Consider the following 17,935-nt stretch of genomic DNA (forward strand, 5'->3'; position numbering starts at 1 on the left):
TACTCTTAAAGCAAAGCCAAAGTAAACATAACTGCCTCTCCTTCAGGCTTGCCATTCTCTGGTGCTGGAGAACAATTTGCAACTCCATGCACTCTCTTGCCAGAAAGTATTTCTTTGCATCTGCCAGCTCTCAACAAACCTCAGGGGCTGACCCAAAATTTCCCTTTCATTTTCCACCTTCCCCAATTACAGTTCTTTTCCTTTTCACACTAATTTCATATACTTTAGAAAGACTATAGTTCTAGCCTGGCAAAAACGTGTTGTTTTTGGCCTGTAGCCATATGCCATCTGGTAAGGAAATTCATTACCTATAGCTATTCTGTTGTTTTCCTCTCATTTTTTCCCCTGGAGGAAATTATTAAGGTAGCTGAACAGATCCTTTCAGGAAAGTTTTAAAACTAATGAGCAGTAATTTCACCTTACTGACCAGCTCATTTATAAAGCCACTAAAATTCCTACTTTTCAGTATTCTTACATTGTTCATAGTAAATACACCTTATATTTTATTACCTATCATTTAATTTATTTATTTTCATGTCTTTTGTGGCTGAATTGCATCAGAACTGGTATTTTCTGAAGTGTTATAACGTGTGCAATTTAAGTTTCTCAGATTTCATCTGTAATTAAGAAGCATTTATATGAGGAATTGTTCTCTGAAGAGTTGCTTTAATATTATCTAATCTTGGTGGCATAATAACTGAGTTCTCCTGGGTTTTGTGCTTTCCTGAGGTGGGCCTCATCTATTGGTTTCTATATTTTTGCTGCAAGCATTCAAGTCCTCACTCTTAAATGGTGGGGGGGGGTTAAATAAAAAGTATAGGAGTTTTGTTAGAATATGTACCTGACTTTAGGCTGTCTGGATATGTCTATACTGAAACTAGGCTGGTCAGTCTCAAGATTTATTTGCTGCCTGAGGTGAGCCCAAGTTCTGGCATTTAGTGTGTTTCCTTCTTTAGCAGCCAGCCTGAACTCACTTTGAGTTCAATCTATAAATCTCAGTATTTTAAGGATCCCATGTTGATTTCACTGCCTGACATCAGTCTTTTGATGTCATTGCTGTGGTAAATGGGAAGCATGGAGGCTAGTCAGAGGTTTCTCTATGTAGCAGGGAAGTCTGCTGCTGAATATGCCTTAGAGGCATAGACTGTGCCTGGAATTTCCTCAATAGAAGTATTATTTGCATCATTCCATAGCAGATTATGGAGCCAAGTAGCATGCCTGAGACAAATTATGCTTCATATCCAACCTTGGTGTCATTGCCATGCAGTTACGTTAAAAGCATTTGCTGTTGTTTTCTTATCTGAATCTACTCCATCCTGTCTCAAAAGGATATCTAGGTATCTGTTAAACATGATCACTTTCTCAGTGATCAGTCTTTCCTCAGCAAAACTTCTCTTCAAAGCCCTTGAGAAGAACCATAGAAAAAAATATTTATGCTAGTTTGAACGTAGAAAGGAGAGTCAATGAACCTAGTGATGGAATCCTCCAAAAAGATCTTCACCATGTGTCAAAATAAATTGATGAAACAGGTCTTTACCCCTTCTAAGGTCCAGACAAAGGAGGCACCAAAACATAAAAAAAAAATCTCAGTCATGTTATTAGCCTAAATTTTTCCTTCTCTCTGCAAATGGACAATAGCTAGAACTTAACGAAATGAACTTTAGTAGAAAAAGGAAGACACAGAGGAAAACATCAAAAGAAGAATGATGCACTTCTAACAGGGCAAGCAGAAGAACATACTCTTCAACAGTAACTCTAGTCCTGCATGAAGATTAAACAGCATTATAAATTGTGTTGGTCAGCAGCAATTACTTCCAGGATATTAGATTTTCCCAAGCACAATAGTTCACTCATTAGTCTTTGAAGTCATATGTTATCTGTAGGTTTCTTCAGCTGATTCACTTAAAAATATCCATGGATTTTACAAGAAGACAACAAAAGTGAAATTTTGAGAAAGGACCCTTTCTCTCCTGGTTGAGCAGAATTACTTCTTTCTGAAATCTTGTGTGTTTTAGCACAATGGCTGAGAAATAAGAGAGCCTTCAGTACTGATTTTTGTCTCCTAGTTGTCATAAAACTTAGGTATTTTCTTAATACTGTCACCTCCATTGTGGTACAGATGATGTCTCAGTGAGAAATCACTAAGATGGAGTTTGCAGTATCTACCTCTGCAATTACTTCTGATCACTTCAAAGTACTATTCAGCTATCCCAAGACCTTATCTCTTTGAGGGTTTTTATTCTTTTCAAAACAGAGATCTCCCAGAGCAATTCATGAGGCAGCAAGAATTGCCCAATATTTACTGTGGTGCTTTGACATGATTACTTCTATAGATTTGAGCTCCCTGTCTGGTTTCCCCTGTGTTTTCAAGTCAGGTTTCCTGAATTAGTGGAAATAATAGGAAAGTGTTTGGGCCTGGTGGGTCTTCTTTTCCCTATCTATAGAGACCAGAAGGGAAGCAAAAGGCAACTGGTTTGAACTTGACTTTCTAGAATCTGCCAGGCTCATGTTCAGTCTAAGGAACATGGAACTGTCTGTGCTGTAATCTCTGGTTTCCTGACCCCCACCTATGGACAAATGAAGTTTGTTCACCTGTCCTACCCATGTTGTCAATTTCTGCATACTGGCTAGAACCTGTCTTGTAGAGACTCTGTTGTAGGAGTAATAGGGAAGCAGAGCTGATGATTGTTCTTCTAATGAGTTTGCTTAGGAAAAATGACAACAGCAATAGGCAGAAAATTTTCATGACATTTTTACTGAATGACGCCACCTTATGCTGAAAAATTATTTATTTGGAAGAGTGATTAACTTATCTTTTCATAATAAATTCTGGAAAGTTGTATTCTTGCCTTTTGCTTACAATAAAAGGGTTGAACCAAAGTCAGCACTGGAAGAACATAACTATATATCTTTCTATCAGCATAGGGTAGATGACTAGTTCCTATCTAATGTTGCTGTTAGGTTGTACAAATAACAAATGATAGTCTTCTTTGCCTGCAAAGGATAATGATAAATGTGCGGGGGGTATTTTTTAAAAAAGGCTTATTGATATTTATTTGAAAGTAACAGAATTTTCAGCAGTTTTCTTTATTAAATTATAACTTAGCTTTTTATTTATTTAAGTCATTAGAGGTACGGCTTCAGTATGAAGTAGAAGATATCATTACTCCTGAACCGGAAATAATTCCTCCATTTCCAGATGCCTCCTCCCAGCTTCCTTCTTTAAAGAGCCTTTCAGGCAGTACCAACACTGTGGCATGTGAAGGAACAATGAAGGATAGCATCCCTTGTCTTAGGTAAGTCTATGTCATTGTTCAAAGATTTATCTTTCTAAAAAGCATTCCTATCTGTTATATTATCAGTTAACTCAAGAAAAAGAGGTTAATTGTATATATGCAAAACAAAATGAGAAGAAAGCAGAATATGGAACAAACAAACAAAAAAAAAACCTGAGACAAAATAATTAACAAGGGATTTTAAAAGGATATAAATTAAATATGGAGAAGATAAGCTGTTACAGTAAAGTTTTGACTGTGTCTTACAGTATGATTTAGGAGTAAATCTTGATCTCATACCCACAGTTTTGAGTGGAATACAAGCACCACAGAATAAATTAAGGAATTACTGAGGAACTTTTTTTTTTAATTCACAAAGAGACTTTCATAAAGCAGACATGTGCAAAGCTTTCCCTCCTTGATTAATTAGTATAACACTAAAATATTTTTTTGTGAAAGAAGTATAGACATTTTGTGGTATGTAAGGGATGGAAACTGTTCATACTCCTGAAATGGTCTTTAAAATATACAATTATGAAACAATTGCACTGTGTGGAAGTGTATATATGTTTAGAAGGAAGCAAATTGTTGTCTGCCATAGTACACATTGTCACTGTTCAGAGTAGATTAATATATTCTTACTAATAAGGCAGATAAATTATGGGTTTGAATAGTTTCACAACAGAATCCTGTACAAAACTTCATAAATGGTAATTTCCCAGCAATTATAGTGGACTGCTGATAATGGTTGCTCTGATTTTAGTGAATTCATTATTATTTCAGTCTAATTATGATTAAACATTTTAAGTGTCTCAATTATTTTAGAAGCAGTTGAAATGAACATTGCCTGACTTTGCAGATACTTTGGGCTGTTGAGCTCCTAACAGCATTAGCATTTAAAAGCAATATCATGACATTGTTCTTGCAAAATTAACAGTATTTTTTGTCATCCTGGTCATTTGTCCACCTCGGTCAGGCAGCTGAATGTCAGACACCAGTTAGTCATTAACACAAACCTTCAGAGAGAAGTTATTAAAAAAATACCAACGTGAAATCTATTTATGCCATTGAAATTGGCAAGAATGCAATTGATTATTTTAGTGGCTAAGATTTTCCCTTAAGGGATTGTCATTTGATTTGGTCTGGTGAGGAGAGGAATTGTTCATCCTGGAGGCAGAAAAGCTCTAATGAACCAGTGCAGGTTCTGCTGTTTAGTTTTCAGGAGTTTGCTTAACTCCAGATAATGTTGCGTTTAGCTAGCCAACTGATTTTTGTCCCATTTTACGCTAAGTAAATGTAAACTTATTTTGACAGAGAAGTTACTTGTCAAAGTAATTATACTACTAGAACTGCTGGTATACTCCCTCTTACATTTATATAGATTTATACTGTGTACACTCTTATCCTTTTCGATAGGGAAAGGCATATCAATATCCACACTTTCCCCAAAAACCCTAACGAGCTCCACATTCCACTTCTGTCAAAAAACTTCTGTTCCAAGCAGAATTACGACGATAAGATGAAAGTAGTTCTGGAAACACAGTAAACCTAGTAGAGCCCTGGATGATGCTGTTGATTTTATATGCAAGTCATTCAGGTAGGCAGCAGTACAGAATCTAAGATTGATAATAATGTAAAGCTGCAGTCATCTATACATGGAGGGGTGAATGTGTAACTTGAACTATATTAATAATCCACATAAAATTTTATATACAGACTAGCTTTTAATCTTGGATCCATTGTGTTTCTTTTCATATCTGCTTCTCAACCTCATTACAGCAAAGGGGTGGCAGTCCACATTACATTATTTTTGCTAATCAGAAGTCATAACAACTGAATGTGTTTATGTCTGTGAATAGGCACTAGAAAGCAAGTGGTTGAAGAGGCTGAAGTAATGAAAATTTGGCATTTTTCTGGAATCAAAAGTAGATTTTACCAAGGGAGGCAAGCAGCAGTGTGGAATAAATACTGTTCTTGCCTATTTCAGAAGATTTTATAATCAAATATAAAGCTATAATAACATAAGAAACGGATGCATTTGTGATTATGCAGATAAGTATTTTTGATGTAAATACTGCCATCAAAAAGCTGTACACAGAATGTAAGTTTTTGTTCCCAGACTTTTATTTTCATCCCAAAATTAGGTCACTCAAGGGTTTTGACAGTGTCTCCAAAATGATAAAGAACTGTCTGTGATTATTTCATGAAGAAAACTAAAAAAACGAAACTTTACAACAACCAAATTCAGTGTAGCGTAACAAGAACATGTCAAGAAAATCAGTGAAATATCTACATTCCTTTTGGGCATACTCCTGCAGTCTGTTTAGGCTTATAGTATAAACACTTCAAAAAAAAAAAAATAAGCAATTCAAAACAAGGTGAAGAAGAACTAAATATCAACACTACTGTTCAAGCAAGATGGATCATGAAACCAGGGAAATAGCTCAAATTCTTAAAGAGGAAGGTGTCACAGGATCATGGGAATGACAAACTGAATCATGAAATCTGAAACTATTTTACTCCAGTCTTATGATGTTTCACCAACTACAACTATTCGATGCTTAGAGAAAATACCTGTGAAATAACATCCATCTTACCAAAGAAGATTCTCAAATTTGCAGTGAAAAACAGAGGGAGAAAGGTGTTAGCTATTTTGCTCAGGTAACAACAATCTGAAAGAAAACTCAGAAAGCACTTCAAGTTCTCTAATATTTTCAGCATGTTGTTAAAAACACATTGGAAAAGCAATATCATAATAAAAACATATTTTAGAAGATCAGAATTAATTCTGCAGCCATTTTCAGTCTCATGGTAGTTTGTTTAGAAGAAGAAAAGGATAAACACGTTGCCTCAACAGATGTTTGTTAGAACTCGCCATAGCAGTGCGCTTGACTTTTGTGTTCCCCCCCCATCACCAATTATCCATTACAAAACATGAATGGTAAGTGTGTCTGTTCAGCAGAAAGGGCATTAAACTATAGTCTTACTTCCTGAATCTCCTTCACCTGTTTTATATTTTTATAACATTTTTAAGGGCGAGAGCTGAAAACTGAAAGTGGGATCCAAGGTGGAAACACTGCCACTAGTATGCCTCCTAAAGTTTTATCCATAGAGATAAAAAGTGGAAGGGCCCCATTACATAGGCTACTCTGGAGGACTCTTTGTGTAAAATATTTTGCTTCTGCTAGCTGTGAAGTTTGTTTGAAAAGAATATATATTCATCGTATGCAAGTCTTGTTGGTAGTTCCAGTTTTCACTAGTCTCAAAAGACCTCCTCTCCCTTAGCAGCTTGTATTCACAGATGTTCGTGCCTTTGTTCTCACCATTGATAGTTCTGGATTATCCAGGGCTTCACTAAGCTTATGGATAGCATCACTTCAGTAATGTTCAAGGATATGTATCTGATGAACAAAGGAAAGGGCAAAGCTTTAGTGCCAGCAGAACACGTAAGAAAATGCAAAACTTTGAGCAAAGGTTTAATAGAAAACAACAATACAAAACTATTGCCAGCTGTGGTGGGTTGTCCTTGGCTGGCTGCCAGCCTCTCTCACTCCCTCTCCTCAACAGGGTAAGGGGAAGAAAAGAAGATGGAAAAAGTTGTGGACTGACATAAAGACAGGGAGATCACTTACCAGTTACTGTCACAGACAAAACAGATTCAACTTGGGGAAAAGTAATTTAATTTATTGCCAACTAAAATAGAGTTGGATGATGAGAAACAAAAAGAAAAATAGAAATACCTGTACCCCTTTTTTCCCAACTTCATTCCATCATTCCCAGCTCCTCCACCCTGAGCACACAGGCGAATAAGGAATGGTGGCTGTGGTCAGTCCATAGCAGCTTCTCTTTGCTGCTCCTTCCCCCTCGCACTTTTCTTTCCTCTAGTATAGTGTACCTCCCACAGAGTACAGTCCTTCAGGATAAGCCTGTTCCAGTGTGGCTCTCTACAAGCCACAGTTCCTTCAGAACATACCCACCTGCTCCACCATAGGGTCCTCCACAGGCTGCAGTGTGGATATCAGGTCCACTGAGGTGCCACCAGCTTGGCTGAGAGGCTCAGCTATGTCCTGCTGTGTGTCTCTGGCAGAGCCAGCTGGAAGCAGCTAGAATGGGGCTGTGTCTGGCACATGGCAGCCCCTGGCCTCTCCTCAAAGAGGCCACCCCTGCAGTCCTCCACCCCCCACTACCAAAAACTTACTACACAACTTATGTACTTCTGTAGTCAGAGAGGAGAAAAGCTGGGAGCAGGTCAGGGTCATGAAGGGTAGAGGATATGTTTATGTCTTTCAGATACAAGTGAAGGTCTCATTCCGCATCCTGAAATGCTTCATGTATTCTGCTGTGATATGTGACTCTATATCCTCATGTATAATAGGTATACTCTGATAAGGTTAGGGAGTTTGAGGAAGCTGCAGGACATGAGAAAGTTGCAGGATTGTCAAGCACTGGAACAGGCTGTCCAGGGATGTAGTTGAGTCACCATCCCTGGAGGTGTTTAAAATATGTGTAGATGTGGCACTTAGGGACTTGATGATCTTAAAGGTCTTTTCCAACCTAAATGATTCTATGATTGTGAAAGGCATCACATATCTAAGAATAAACTGTTTAGCTCTTCTACCAGCTACACGAACTGGTGCTTGACTTGCACCAGCTCCTGTTTCTGCTGCTTCTTCTCTTCAGGCTTGACATAACCATGTATTAGTTCCAACAAGGGGTCTTGTGCGACCCTACTACACCATGTGCTTTCTCTGGCTTGGTCAACCCACACTTCAGGAAGCCTCATCCCAACTACTGCCAGCACTGCTTTTTGTATCACATCATTTTTTGGCATGCTAGAGTTGTAGCATGTTGCTGTATCTGTTGCAGTCTGTCAACAACCATGGGTAAGAAGGCTTCTGATGCAAGATGATGAAGGTGATTGCCTTCTTGTCTCTAACCAGGCAGTTACAGTGCTGTTCATCTCCACTATTGACTTACATATTGTCACAATGAGATTCCTTTCCGGTTTGGGTCAAGACTGTGGCTCTTGAGAGTTTTCTTTTTTGCTCTTGCAACTGCAGCAACCCTGAGCATGTAAGGGAAGGGTGGTGGTCCAGACCCCTGGCCTGGAGGTCTGTTCTCACAGCTGGTCCTGGACTGTCAGGAAAGAGGAAGAAGACGGCAGAAAAAAGCATCCTGCTTGTCGAACTGTGCTGTCGTCTTATTCCTATGACAAGGTCTGAGCCAAGTGGCTGATTACTGCTCCAGATAAATGGATATGTGAGGTCTGAACAGTGCGACAGGCAGATGAAATAGTGTGCTAAGCCACTGTTAAGGAAATGCATTTAGAAAGACAGATGAGGAATGCCTTCCTCATTAAGTGGTAAATAAGTGTCACTGTTTACTGCAGGGTGACAATAAACCCTGGCAGATGCTCTCCGTTAACTGCACCCCCTGCCAAGGAAAGGTAGTAGGAGGAAAAAGGGAGAGACACTTGCAAGTTGGAAAAAGTTAAAAATGCTTTACTAATGCTACTAGTTAATTAAAAAAAAATTACAAAATATACAAAACCAATTTTGAATTTCCCGGGGTAGCACAGCGTTGCCCATGGTGAAGCTGGTGCTGCTCCAGCGGCTGCAGGGCAGGCACCCAAAAGTCCTGGGCTGGACTCTGCAGTAAACTGAAGCTGGATTCAGGGATGCAGTGTCTGGAACCGAGGCTCGGATCATAGGCATGACAGGCAGGGTCCTCTTCAGATGCCGGCCATGGTTGAAGAGAGCGAGACCCTTGTGATCTCCCACTTTTATAGGGTGTATGACATGTATGGGATGGAAGGCTTAGCTGGTCAATTTCAGTCACCTGTTCAGTTTGTCCCTCCTTGCAAATACACCCGTCTCATTTATGGGACATGCCAAATTTATCAGTAACCTTGGCTGCCATAGTAATAAGTCTAAACCTGGGTCTCTTCTGCATACCATTGGTACCGTTATTAGCTCCAGACAGTGTCTGAAAAAACATGCAGCCAAATTCAGAAAACTGCAGTTACTTAGAAGAATTTAGCTGAAAGGAAAATTCACTAAAAGGGAAACTGGTCTTGTTTTCATCAAAGCCAGGACGGTAAGGAAAAGATTTGGCAAGGTTAGTGAACCCTCTACAGCAAAAATACAAGCAATACAGCATAAACTGTATTACTGACATTGTTAAACAATTTGAGACAGGGTGCAAATGAATTTTGAAAAGGCAGTTATCAAAGATGTTGTACCAGGTGCAGATGCCCAGGCACTGACAGCGGGGGCTGCAGGGCGGCCCCTGTGAGGAGCTACCGGGGCTGCCCCATGCCAGACACAGCTGTTCTAGTAGGCTCCAACCCACCCATCGCAGTGCACGGCTGAGCTCCATGGCTAAAATGGTGGCATCTCTGAGAAAGCCTGTGCAAGAAAGGGCAGAACACTGCACAGCAGCTGTGAGAGAGAGGAGTGACAAAAAATGTAAGAAACAGTCCTGCAAGGTGAGAGAAAGAGGAGGATGTGCTCCTGGCATCAGAGCAGGGACCCTTCTGCAGCCCATGGAGAGGAGCATGGTGATACAGGTTGTCACCCTGCAGTCCATGGAGAACCCGCATCAGAAGCAGGAGGTCATAAGGTACTTCCATATCCAGTCTTTTCTCCTGCTCTGTATCAGACCATGAAAATGTGACACGTATCGTGCAGTCTTTTGTTCTTTATAGTTTCTATCAAAATTAGGAATCTATTTGCGTTATACATTGTCAGATGTGCTAATGGAGTTGTGTCGTTCAGAACTTCTGCTCTGTTGTCATTCCATGGTTACCTTTTGCTTCATTTTACTTCAGTTTTCTGCATCTGTCTTTAATTTTCCAAGATTGCCAGTAGCCCTTTTTGTCACCAAGGCCTCCATCCCGACAGATGCGGTCAGTGTAGCTACAAAAAAACTGGTAACCATGGTTATTGAATTATAAGCTTGAATATCCTCTCTTGAGGGAAGTGCTTGCTTACTTACTTGCTTCTGAACAGAAATTTGTTGGATTCTTTTCCAATCTGATCCATCATCTTTTCACGTGTATGGGCCAGGGCTGCTTGGAAAGCTTGCTGAGTCACATTATAGTCATGTTCAGGAGACAGTCTGCATCATCAGAGTCATCAAAGATCTCTTCTGTAAGATACAGTACACAGGATAATACTGCTTATTTATGGTAGAGATATATGTATAGAGATGTGCTTACAGCAGAAAGAAATATTTTGTGCCAAAAACTGCAGTTCTTCAGAATGTGTTGTCAATATGGCTATACTAATTAGCTGCTCTCCTTCCTCTCCTGATTCTTGGTCTTTTGGCACTATTTTTTCACAGGGACAGAGGATTTTACATGATAGACTGCTCTATTATGAATGTGTGAAGAGGGACACAATATAAGCAGTCTCACCTTTTACTTCTACAGTAAAAATGCATTGGCTAGTAGGCTTTATGTATAAATTATACTACCTACAGTGTGAATGTACAAATGAATAATGTGATTACCTCAAAGTATTGCTAGTATTGCATAATATCTTCTTTCAGTGTATCATCACATTAAGAACACACATGTAGTGGTCATACAGAAGTGTTCAGCTCTTGCACTCCCCTTTGATATGTGCACCTTCACTACCTGGTTTGCAAGTCATTGAACATGCCGTTACAGAATATGAAAAGGTGTTAATAATCATATCAGGTTTATGTAGCAATCATTCATTCATGAAGACTAGATCCTGTATTAGGTAATTATACTCCTAAGAAGAAAACAGGACTTGTTTGTACTAGATGAACAAATAGAATCAAGTGCAGAAGTTTTGAATATATAGTGGTGAGGATCACTACAGAAAGATATCTTCTCTTGCCTCTTTGCCTTATTCTATTGTGATTTACTTCAGAGCATGAAAGCTCAAAAAATACAGAAATGTCCTCCTGTTTCAAAGTTTCAGAAGAAAGAATTTTAAGTTTTCCATTCAAGTTGATCATTCATGATGGTTTCTAAGTATGCATTATAAAACATAAGAAAATATTCTGAAAAAGGAAAATCAAAGCCAAACGATTAAACAAAACTTATTTTTATTGAACCCCACCTACATCAGCTCCAGAGTTTCTCTTGTAGGGAATATTGAAGTTTTCAGGTTTCTACAACAGAAATTAAAATCAAAACCTGGAATTCCTCCAAAATATCCCTCTTCTGATTGGAATGCCTGGTCTCAATGTGCGAGTATATGCACAGTATGCTGCAAGTGCTGGTACTGCTCTGGGCTTATTAAGGGGGTTGTGCTTCACTATTATTTTTTGAAGAGAAGTAGTTGTTATTCATGGCCCAGTCTGTCTGTTTGTTTGTTTGTTCTTATTTTGTACCTTTTCTTCTTAGCGTTAAGACTCGACCTGTGCGAATGCCTCCTGGATACCAAGCAGATCTTGTTATTCAGTTGGTATGGGTGGATGGTGAGCCTCCGCAACAGATTACCAGTCTTGCTGTAAACTCTGCTTATGGACTGTAAGTAACTCAAAATAAAAGTTGCATTGCCTTATTGTTTATTGGACTAGATAATGTATTTTCCAATTATACTTTGAAGTTTCCCACAGGCAATTAAAGTCAGAGTAAGAATAAACAAAAGCTACTATAACCCAGATTCTTGGAGAAAAATTATTTGAACTCATATAAAGATTGTGATATGAGATGTTAAACTGCCATTCTTGCCAATATTTCTACTATTCCTATTTAAAAGTCTGAATCTTCTCATACTATTTTGTCCATCCTTTCAAATAAAATCTAAATGCCCTTCAAATCTGTAATTTTTAAAGTTATTTTTAAAAGATCACTAAGGTGAAATACATTTAATAGAAAATGGTTATGTGATTAAGTGTTAAATGTCATTTATCATGACATCATATCTTAGCTGGAACAGCATTTTTATGTCTGTGCTAATCTGTGTTTGCAAGAGAACCAGAGACTGACTTGAAATTAAAAAATTAATAACAAACATTGAAATACTAAATTCTTTATGGAAATGCAAGTGAGCATATCTGTGTGTATTTTTTCCCTCAGGTTCAATTTATTTGCTAGTTTTTAATGTTTTTTCTCACTCAGAGTCACCCATATATGTTAAAATGTTTTTTCCTGTGGAAGGTGTTACTCCAGTAAAAATTTTAGGCTGTAATGGTCGTTAGGTGTTTTACTCATTCTGACTTTCAGTTGACTCTCTTCAGGCACTTCAGAAATTTCATGCAGAGCCTTTACATTTGTTCAAAAATACTGTTATTTGGGGGCTGTTTTGTCAGGTCTTTGGCCTGAATTTCTAGACAGTTTCCTGTTAATGAACTCAAAAAGTTTCTTTTGTTTTACCATAGCCGGACTCATTTGTCATCTGTGCAAATTGTTGGGTTTTGCCTAATTTGCTCCCTTGCAGGCCTCAGGCCTCAAGGCAGCATCTGAATTCAGGAATAATTACACCATTCTCTTACTTGTAAACTACCCTGACAGCTTGCAGTTCTCATTGTACTCACGGTGGTTTCCTGAACATACCTGATTCAATCAAATGCTTTACATCGTTTCCTTTGCTAGGAGCAGTAATAGTTTACAGGGCAGCTTCCTTTAAAATAGCATATACTAAGTACATGAGTGTTTTGCAAATAAATGCATATATCAGTAAACAAGCCCAATAGCCTAAATTTAACTCTCTTATAAAAGCTGCCAAAAAAGGCGTATTTCTTTAAATTTATTTGATTTCTGAAACTATATATGACAAATAATATGAACTTAAGTGTCTGTGATATTACTGCAATCATCAAACAGGATTAAAGATATTAAAAATCTTTATCCCCAGCAAATATAAAATACTTCAGACATTGTGACACTTTATTTAATGTATTTACTTTTAACAGTACCATGCTACAAATTAGAAGTATTAACACCTGTTTTATTTCTTTTGAAATGAATCATCAAAAAACTTCTGTATGTTATGGAAGTAGACAAGAAAAATTTACAAAATGCTTCAATTACAACTGAAGATCTACAAGGTTAAAGACAAATAATAAATTTATTATAAAGTGTGTTCTGTTGGAATGAAAGCATTCTCTGACAATTTATTACAAGCCCATGTGGTAAAAATTTTCAACCATTGTACATATTAATTGTCAAGAAATGTCTGAGGAGGATTTTATGATATTTCTGTGAAAGATACCCACAGAACAGAACATCTCCAAGCAACTAATTCTACTCATCACTCAAAATAGAGAAATTGTGCTTTTTTTGTATTTGATTTTATAAAGACTCAAATGTTAGCAATTTATTTTAAGCCTTGTTGATAATAAAGTCTGTTTAGGTTTTCCTGTCATTCCTCAGAGGTATTACAGTATTAATGAGCAATTTCTGGGTTTTTTTGTGATTTTTTTTAGGGATAAAAAGTATTATCTCCATGCTTGTCTGTGAACTGACAGTAGTTCAGAAAAATGCAGATCAGGAAGTAATGATCCATTTTGTTGTTTTGTTGACCAGAGTGAATGGTCACTAGCTGTTCTTTTGACACGTTTTCCAAAATTACTAAATCTCAGATTCATCATTTTCAATATGCAGATGGCTATAATTGTTTTTGCCTAACTCATCACAGATGAAATTGACACATTAGTTTTATTCATTTATTTTTCTTTTCTGCCTAGAACACAGGGATTTATGAAGACAGGAATTGCTGTCACACTTTATACTAGTAATCTTTTTTTACTTCGATATACTTTCTCTGACAAGGCCTATTAACATATGCCGTAAAGCAAAGTACCAGAATACCAAAAACAAATAGCAAAATAATTTTTTACTATTCTTTATCAGTCAATTCGTGTCAAGAAACATGAAGACATGTAAAACTTTGCACAGCATGCTCTTCTGGCAAATGTGACAGAGTTCCATTTTGTCCCAGGAAACTCTCTAAAAATGCTTTTTTCTCATATTAAGCAAAACACACTTGAGAAAATTCTGAAATCGATATTGCTCTACATTCATAAAACATGGAGTTTATTCCTCGGTGTGTATTATGATCTTTCCACATAAGCACAAAATACTGCTAAATAAAAGTGTATTTATACACACTTTAAGCTGGCATGTATTAGTAGCTGCTTAAGCTACAGACCAGTGGAGAGTCAATGGGGAAAAAAAGACTATGTTCATAACATTTCTATAGATACTGTACTGAAGTCAGTGTTAAGTCAAGGGTAGAAAACATAGTGTAGCAACAACCATTGGAATTTGAACCACTGTTGTAGATGGTGCCTTAATTTGCCAGTTTGACAAACAGGAAAAACTCACCTCATTTTCACCCTTTACTTTTTCTATTTACTATATGGGATCTCCTTTTTATAATGGAAGCAGAGGAAGAAAAGGTACAACAGAGAAAAATCTTTTATCTAGCCTGCTTCCCCTTCATCTCATTACTTCTCTCTTTCCCTGTTGTTTTTCCACACACAAATGTGTATATCTCCTTTAAGACATTTTGGAGCTGTATTAAGAAGAGTCAGCTGATAGAAAAGGAGGGACTTCTGTAGGATAATCATCAGTATATAATAGTCCTGCTTAAATGAAGTCTCCAACAATGCAGTGCAAGAATTTTGCATATGGATCCTGTAGATAGTCATATGTTCTGTGAATTTGTTTTACTACTGAATCTTTAAAAGGTTTAATGCTTTAGTGAGATTTTATCTGCTGAGATACACAGGTTTCTCACACCTCTTGAGAGGTCTTGCCCATGTTTCAAAGCACCATCAAAATGTCAGTTATGGAAGCATTTCAGAGGGACAGAGGCTGATTTAGTAGGAATCTGTAATGTAGCCAAGCTGATACACTTGGAATGAAATTTTATAAATATCTTTTAGATGTAGGTATCTTCAAAATAAACTCAAATATATTTCACTTATCATTTATATTTAGATTTTTTATTGTAAATTTATTTGAATTTATATTTGTATTTTATAGGTATGTATAGCCACTTTTTAAGATCTATGTCCAGATTTGCAGTCTTAGCTTACATCAGTATTACTAGAATTATATTTAGACATTATTGCAATGTGTTTGGCATAGAAAGTTAATTAAAGTGGGCAGTTTGCTTTCTGGAATGCCAAGTTGGAAACAATTTTATAAATTCAGGATTACAAATCTTAAAGAATTATAAAAGTAACCTTTGAGTGGTTTCTGAAGAGAATTTTTATGCAGAATTCATAATAATGAACAATATTTGTTACTTGCACCAATTAATTACATGCTACTAATACTTTCTCAGAGTGGCATTTGGAAACTGCAATGGTTTGGCTGTTGTGGACTTTATGCAGAAGACAGTGCTGCTCAGCATGGGAACCCTTGACCTATATGGATCAAGCGATCCATACCAGCGTCAACCCCGTTCGCCTCGCAAAAGCAAGCAGTTCGCTGCAGGTAGGAAATAAATTATTGTGGTTATGAGCCTGATATGTTCCTTGGTTATTTTTGCCTGTGGCTTTTTAAAGTGCTTTTGAAATGCATGACTTATTTGCCGACCAATGGAGTTTCTATAACTTGACAAAAGAAACCTGACATGCTTTAGGTACTGACACTTTCTCAGAAACAAAATGTTTTAAGAAGTTTATTCTTTTGGGATGGAGGTCAGCAAGTAATTTCCTTAGCTGAGTCTCAAAAAATTGTTATGATCAGAGCAGCAAATTGTTTCTCTGGCAGTCACTTGAAGTGTAGTCTGGTTTCAAGAAGTTCATACCAATAGGTGAGACTTCAATTTAAACTTAATCTTATTTTCCAAGTGTTATTCGTTGATATTTGAAGAGGCCGTTGGGTTTGGAGAAGTGTAACACCTGAGAGACATTATGTAGTATAAGTAGCTCAAATTAGCCACTTTGCTAGCGAATTGAAGCTCTTGATATAAGCTTACTAAAACAAAATTTTAAAATTTGATGATGATCACATTTGTAAGTCATGGCTATTATTACACATTGTGTGTTAGAAATATTAGTCCATCACTGCAGCTAAATTTTGCCATACTTTTTTGTTATCTAAAAAATGTATTTGTGTGAGAAAAAAGTCAGAAGATCTGTGTTTCTAGCTTTTTACTCTATATATTCCATACTAACATACTAGAGTCGGATACAATAATGAAATGTGTTTTACATAGCTGTGAAATTTTAGAATTAGATTTTAAAATCTGTTTAAAGGTGTGTTTTAAATCTAACCACAGAATTATAAAAGCAGCAGATTATTGTGGGTTTATGACATCAGCATTTTCATCAGCAGATCCTGCACTAAGTCATCAAATCCTATTTCTCCATAGAGTCAATGGAAACTGTTTTTAATTGGGAGCGCGTTTGTACTCCAAATAGAAAGTAAAATTTAGAGAACAAAATGTAAGTCTTCAGATCTATTTCCATTCCTGAAAGACCATTTATTTCACTTTCTAGGCATTTAATCATGGCAAGCTTAGTTCTCATCTGTGCCAAGTGTTAAAGATGCAAATTTGGCACAGCCGAGGAGGGAAGAGACAAGCAGCTTTAAGCTACTTGCAGCTTCTCTGTCTTGTTCAGCCAGCCTCACAGCAGCTCCCAAAGTAACTGAGCAGCCAGGCACAAGCGATGTGCTGCAGAGCCCTGTACAAAAGGTGGGGGCAGCTGCTGTAGAAAGAGCTATTGTCAGCACTGTGCCACACAGGATTTCTCTGTGTCGGTGACAATCTTGGACAGTCCTTCAGGGCAACGTTCCAGCTCCGCAGTGTTGCTAGAATGGAGCCCACTGAGGTTGAATGACCGCTAAGAAGGAAAACGTGCATCTAGATCGCTCATAGAAACAGTGCACCTAAAAAAAAAGCCTCAGCTGCTTTCTCACCATCCATCCCACATTCTTTATGCTTTTGATTATTTTTCTTGTTATATCTCCCAATTGGAAGGTAAGCATCTGCTGAAATTTCTTCACCTTGGCTGTTCTAGATGCTGGTTATGATACCACTTCCTTTCACTTTAGACTGTTTTTTCTCTCTTTCCTCTGCCTGCTGCTGATGCTGGTGTACTGGCATGTTCCAAAGACAACTTTTGCATGCGTGGCCTGTCTAACTTTTATCCAGATTTAACGAAACGGATCCGTACTTCCTATCAGAGTAAGTTCTATAAAGGTTAGGCAAATAGCTTTATTGTGATTGGACTATGCCTGACTTAAACCCATGTGTTTCTGCTTTGTAATGTGTTTTTTAAAACACATTCAGCATGCATGCAAACTTATTACATATTGTGATGTCAACCATGCTTAATTTTGACAAATAGCTTTATTATATAGATATTTCCGATCTGTTTTCTTCTTCCAAAAGAGTCAATGAGAAAACCTCAGTGACTCATATGGGGCCTTAGTAATGATTTTTCAACAATGTTACATTCTTGATGACAGTGTCTTTCTTTGGTTTTATATTTATTTCAGTGTACATCTACTTATATGAAGCATTTCTTGTTTTGCAATGGCACTGCCTGTTTGTAGTTATTAATTAATTCTTCCCTATTTCCAGAACAGCAATGTGGCTTAAAAGAGTACCAACTGGATTGGGTGCTGTGAAATTTAAAATTTTAATCTTGGTTTGGTAGTTGAATATCTGGCTTTGGGGAAGCATCCCATGCCTCTGATCTTTAATGTGGAATGTAAA

General features: G+C 37.4%; 1 protein-coding gene across 11 annotated transcripts in view; it reads left to right on the forward strand.

Annotated features, from left to right (window-relative positions):
* Positions 1 to 17,935, forward strand: part of STXBP5L (syntaxin binding protein 5L) — a 201,006-nt gene that overhangs the window by 133,473 nt on the left and 49,598 nt on the right. For 6 of the 11 annotated variants that reach the window (XM_065077508.1, XM_065077491.1, XM_065077554.1 and 3 more), the window contains exons 16-19: positions 3,124 to 3,296; positions 11,656 to 11,781; positions 15,551 to 15,702; positions 17,330 to 17,401. In XM_065077508.1, the coding sequence (XP_064933580.1) occupies positions 3,124 to 3,296; positions 11,656 to 11,781; positions 15,551 to 15,702; positions 17,330 to 17,401 (523 nt within the window). The remainder of the gene's footprint in view (positions 1 to 3,123; positions 3,297 to 11,655; positions 11,782 to 15,550; positions 15,703 to 17,329; positions 17,402 to 17,935) is intronic. The other 5 variants (XM_065077525.1, XM_065077517.1, XM_065077540.1 and 2 more) reach the window with 1 other exon arrangement.

Source organism: Columba livia, chromosome 1 (assembly GCF_036013475.1).
Source record: "Columba livia isolate bColLiv1 breed racing homer chromosome 1, bColLiv1.pat.W.v2, whole genome shotgun sequence".
Classification (NCBI taxonomy): Eukaryota; Metazoa; Chordata; class Aves; order Columbiformes; family Columbidae; genus Columba; species Columba livia.